The 5,449-nt window shown below is 38.4% G+C and overlaps 1 protein-coding gene across 1 annotated transcript; it reads right to left on the reverse strand.

Annotated features, from left to right (window-relative positions):
- Positions 1-3,259: 3,259 nt before the first annotated feature.
- On the reverse strand, positions 3,260-5,200 carry LOC122524555. Its single transcript, XM_043646867.1, has one exon. It carries the CDS (start codon positions 5,198-5,200, stop codon positions 3,260-3,262), a length of 1,941 nt encoding a protein of 646 aa, XP_043502802.1.
- Positions 5,201-5,449: the final 249 nt, after the last annotated feature.

The following is a 5,449-nucleotide window of genomic DNA, read 5'->3' on the forward strand; positions in this document are numbered from 1 at the left end:
TTATATAAATGTTATTAACTATTTGTTTTATTAATTATTAATAATTGTTGGAGTTTATTCTCAATTAGAAGAAAAAAATGAAATATGTAATAATATTATTTGTAGCAACTATTTAAATAAGGCTAAATGCTAGTAGTAACCATTATATTATCCAAGTATTAAATAATAAGTGTCGGTAATGTAGGAGCACGAAGTCGGTATTACCGACTTCCACTTATCGAAAGATCCGCTTACCGACCTAAGTTGTCGGTAAGACAGGTTTCTCTATGAACGACAATTGACATTTGTTCTACTATTACCGTATGCTGTCAAAAATGATATTTATCGATGGTCGTTCATAAGAGTACTTAATAAAAAATAGAATTTACAGTGAATATAATGTAAATTATTATACGGTTATGTGTTATACAAAGGTAAAATATTTTAATAATCGTATCGTAACCATGTGTATGTGTAATTTGTACAAGTAAAAATATATAAGTGATAAAATTTCAAAAATTTTCGTATATGTGACGGAAGGACAAATCACAATCTCCGGATGGTACGTTTTGGTATATCGAATCGTCACTAAGACGTGACACCTCCCCCCTTAAAGAAGAAGCAACCAAGAAACTATTTTCTGGTGCTTCGTAAAGAATCAATAGCACTTGGGGAATTGTCTTCCAAATCGAAACGTACACGCTTACATGACTTTTGAGGTTGAGAATCGCTTGTGATTTGATCCTCCCGTTGTTCCGATACGATTTCCTTAATTCTACTTCTTTTACGTCTACTGGTGGACTTTAGCGCCCACCTCCGTTTTTCAGGTGCAATAATATGTTTGTTAATGACCCCCAAATAGCGCCAAGAAGGTGCAGACTCCACCCATACACCGTATGCAATGCATAACCGCGCAAAATAGAATCGATCACTAATTTTAATTGTTTGAAGATGAAGACTATACCTAATATTGCCGCACTGACGGTACCGAACTTTAATAGTCATTTCCACATACGTGTGGTAACCTTTTCGGTTAGTTTTTGCATTTCACTTTCACTCACGAGATTCACAAAATTTAATGTTTCCGAGTTTATTTCCTTTCCGGCGGCTCCTCTTGCGATATGATTTATTATTGAAGGTTGTTCCATTGGGAACATGACGTGGTCCCGTAGATTTTCCAGGTCCGCTTGCGAATAGATACCACTTGTCGCGAGAGAGCCCGCATCGGTATATTTCCAATTTGCTTCGGTTTGTGGTTGTAAGATATGTGGTTCTTTAACATAAGTTGGTTTTGGCAGTAGTTGATACCAGACGCCTTCGACAAAGTATACATGTGGGAGTAAAGAATTACAGGGCTCCTGCGTGCCTCTGCTTACTAAAATTCTAGATTTAGGTCTTAGGAACATACTTGCGTTTTGGTATGTTACCGGAAGTTCTCGAAAACAACTATCTGTGTGTCTAATTTTAACTGGAACAGGGGTGCATTTAATGATGTGCGCTACTTCTCCACCGATGATTGCCATATATCCTGGGCCCTTCATAATTGTTACCGCAAAAACGTCAGGGAGTAGCACCGCAAGTGCGAGTGCGTTTTTGATGACCTCTTTTTCTAGTTTGCATCGTTGTTGTAGGACATTATTATATAAATTTTCCATTTGGTTTTGATGATTTTTTTCCACATAAACAAATTTGGAATTGACATAAGTAAATAAATCCATATTGTTGGTTGATAATTTTGTTCTTGATGTGAATGTCCTATCTCGTCCAGTTTCCAGGATAAATAATTTTGGATGCTCGGTCCTTATGAGTTTGTAACCGCATACGTTTTCTTTTTGTTTTCCCATTAATGCGAATGTCGTTTCGCCCTCAGTCACTGCGTAGATGTGCGAATTATTGTCGAGTGTTGTCATTTTAACCGCTTCTCCCTCGTATAGCGCAGAATACATTTCGAAATGGCACGAAGTCCTTGGAATGACTGTCCAGAATGCATTCCCATTCTCATCGGAGAAGCAAGTCTCCTCCGAGAAGGAACACTGGATGTGTCCCCTTAATGCTATGGAATTATCTTTGATTTTAACTATTCCCGTATACGCTCTTATATTCGTACGTACTACCCCTTGAACCACGACACTCTCCCACGTTCCGTCGGCGTCGGAATATTGCGTTCCTTGGCACCTGCCGTCGATGCCGATCGAACCTGCCAGCGTTATACTTCGAAAGTCCGTTGTGTTGACTTTAAGACCACTTATTTGAGTGAAAGAGTTTAATGAAAGAGTTCCCGTTTTAATGATCGAACCGCACACTTCGCGTGAGATTTCAAGTAAGTACACGCGTCGACCGTTATGCACGGCTGAGATGTGCGAACTCATCCCGCAATAGTATATTGTTCTGTCGATTTCTACTCTGCACTGAAACACCATGGTACTATCGTAGTCTACTAATTGTAACAGTTGCACGAATGTTTTTGTTTTGTTGACAGTTGTATTGGGGAGGTCGCATTCTCCTGTCTCCAGTAGTGAGACCGTTGTGATGTTCGCCGCCGTGCCTCCGCAATCGTAGCCAAGTAATGCGGATATTACGGTGATGTGGCAAATGACAAGGATGCCCAGTATCGTCTTCATTTTATACGCAAAACTAAAAGATATTTATTTTATATATTTTTGGCGATTTTGACCTTGTCCTTGTGTACGATTCTACATTTACCCTTAAAGTTAATCTTAATATTGTTTTTAGGGAGCAGTTCTAGAATCTGGTGGGGGCCGGAATATTGACTGCCGAGTTTTGTCGTTGGTTCCTTTAAAAGATATATATATTGACCAACCTTTAAGTCTTGATCTCGAGCATTTCGATCGTAGTAAAATTTTGATCTAATTTTAGCTCCCACCAGGTTTTGTCTTGCTATGTTCTGAGATGTCTTAATTTTATTAACGAGATCTAAATAGTATTCTAAATGTGTATTGTCTAAAGCTGCATTTGTATGTATGTCTGCGGAAGGTATGTTAGCTTGTTTTGCGAATATCAGTTCGTGAGGGGTAAACCTAGTTCCCTCGTGTGTACTGGTGTTATAGGCGAACATGGCGTGTGCTAACCACTTATCCCACTCGCTCCTTTTGTCTATATAATGTTTTAAATACTCTATTAGTACAATATGAGACCTCTCTAGTGATCCATTTGACTGAGGATGGAAAGCCGTAGTTCTTATTTGTTTTAAATTATATTGTTTGGCTATTGCCTTTAAAAGTGAACTAGTAAAGTTTGTTCCCTGGTCAGTCAATATGGATCAAAGTGCCCCGAAAACATTGCAAACATTATGAACTAACCCTTCAGCAATATCTATTGACGTAGTCGTTTGTAATGGTATAGCAATAAAATATTTTGTTAATGCGTCCTGTATTGTAAGAATATATTTATTTCCTGATTTAGTTTCAGGGAGTGGCCCGACTACGTCCATAGATATTTTGTCGAATGCCGCTCCTGGCGTATCAGTAAGTATCATTGGCTCTTTGGACTTTACTCTTACTAATTTCTTTAATTGGCAACTTGTACAATTTTTAATAAAATCGCTAATGTCCTTTTTCATATTTGGCCAATGATACTTATGCCGAATTTTATTATATGTTTTTGTGACGCCCTTATGCCCACCAATAGGCGAGGAGTGGCATTCGGCAAGAATGTCATCTCGCTGTTCTAACTTAGGAACTAAAATTTGATTTAAACAGATAGTAATGCAGCAATTTTCTGAATCAAACGTATTACATAATTTCTTTTGAATCCGAGGCCATAATATGCCATCTAAGCTTGGTGTCTTGGCTATGCTTATAGATTTTAAGTCGAGCTCTCGTACTACTGAGAGCAAGGAGCCAATTGCCTCGTATATCGTTTCCACTTTTGCGCTGTTTGCGATGTTTTCTTTTATAGGGATAATTATTAATTTATGTTTCCCTATGTTAGTTACTTTGGCACGAGCTAAGGTCAAATCTTTTAAGTGTGGAATAAGTTTTGTTTGTTCTAGTAGTTTGGCACCAGTATCGCAAGGTGTGCCGTTCAAATCAGTAAATATTACAATATTGTCGTGCCTTAATTGTAGAGAGTCTCGTGAGACTCCTACATTTTGTGTTATCATATTTAAATTATTGTTTGTTTTTTGCTGTGTGTGTGGAGAGTATAGTCGTTCGAAGTCACTAGAGCTTTCACTGTCTGTATTTTCGTTCTCTAGTGTTGGTGTTGCTGGTCGTGACGCGTTGTCGAGGTCATCTGTGCCGTCAGTTGTCACGTCGGGGTCACTGTCCTCGTTATCTGTCATCGTGTCCTTGGTTTCAAAATGAACAATACTATCGTCGGAATCGTATGTGTTTATAGGAAGTACTTTTTTTATTTCTGTCGGATTCCGTGATAGGGCGTCAGCGTTAGCATTTGCAGTTCCTGGTTTATAAATAATTTTAAACGTATACTCAGCCAATTTTAAACTCCACTTTACTAATCTTGATGTCGGGTCTTTTACCGACTTAAGCCAAACTAGTGGTTTGTGATCAGTTATAAGGGTAAATTCTCGGCCGTACAAATATGGCCTAAAATAATTTGTAGCGAAGACTATTGCCAATAGTTCTCTTTCAATAATAGAATAATTCATTTCAGCTTTATTTAAAATTCGCGAGCAATAGGAGATGGGTAAATCCTTACCGACGGGGCCTTGACTCAACACGGCGCCGATTGCATAACCGGATGCGTCCGTTGTAACGTTAAAAGGCAAAGAAAAATTTGGATACTGTAAAATTGGTTCTTTGCATAAGGCATCACGCAAAGAGCAAAATGCGTTTTCTTGGGTGGATTCCCATCTAAAATAAGCCTCCTTCTTAAGTAAATCAGTTAGAGGTTTTGCTACTTTTGAAAAAGCTGGTATAAATCTTCTGTAATATCCAGCAAGACCTAAAAATTGGCGAATTGATTTAATGTTTGTCGGACGTGGAAATTGTTTTACTGCTTCTAATTTTTTTGGATCAGGCTTTACGCCGTTTTCTCCTATAATATGGCCCAAATAAGCTACTTCTCGTCTAAGGAATTCACATTTGTCGGGCTGCAGTTTTAGATTTGCTATACGAAGACAATGAGCGAGTTTATTAAATTTCGCTTGATGCTCGTTGAGTGATCTCGCGTAAAGAACCACGTCATCCAAATATACAAACATTTCTTCGCCTTGTAAACCGGTCAAGACATGGTCCATTAACCTCTAAAGGTTGCTGGAGCGTTTTTTATTCCAAATAACATTCTATTAAATTCATAATGACCATGCGGGGTCGAGAAAGCTGTCTTAGCGCGGTCATCCGGATGCATTTCGATTTGATGAAATCCGGATTTCAGGTCAAAAGTAGAAAAATATTTTGCCGCGCCGAGTTGGTCAAGTATCTCCGTAATATTTGGTATAGGGTACGCATCTCCTACCGTTTTTTCGTTAAGATTCCTATAATCGATC

Source organism: Polistes fuscatus, unplaced genomic scaffold (assembly GCF_010416935.1).
Source record: "Polistes fuscatus isolate 324 unplaced genomic scaffold, CU_Pfus_HIC Scaffold78, whole genome shotgun sequence".
Classification (NCBI taxonomy): domain Eukaryota; kingdom Metazoa; phylum Arthropoda; class Insecta; order Hymenoptera; family Vespidae; genus Polistes; species Polistes fuscatus.

Coding starts and splice junctions, on each gene's coding strand:
- LOC122524555 (XM_043646867.1), bottom strand. CDS start 5,200: ATGGACCATGTCTTGACCGGTTTACAAGGCGAAGAAATGTTTGTATAT.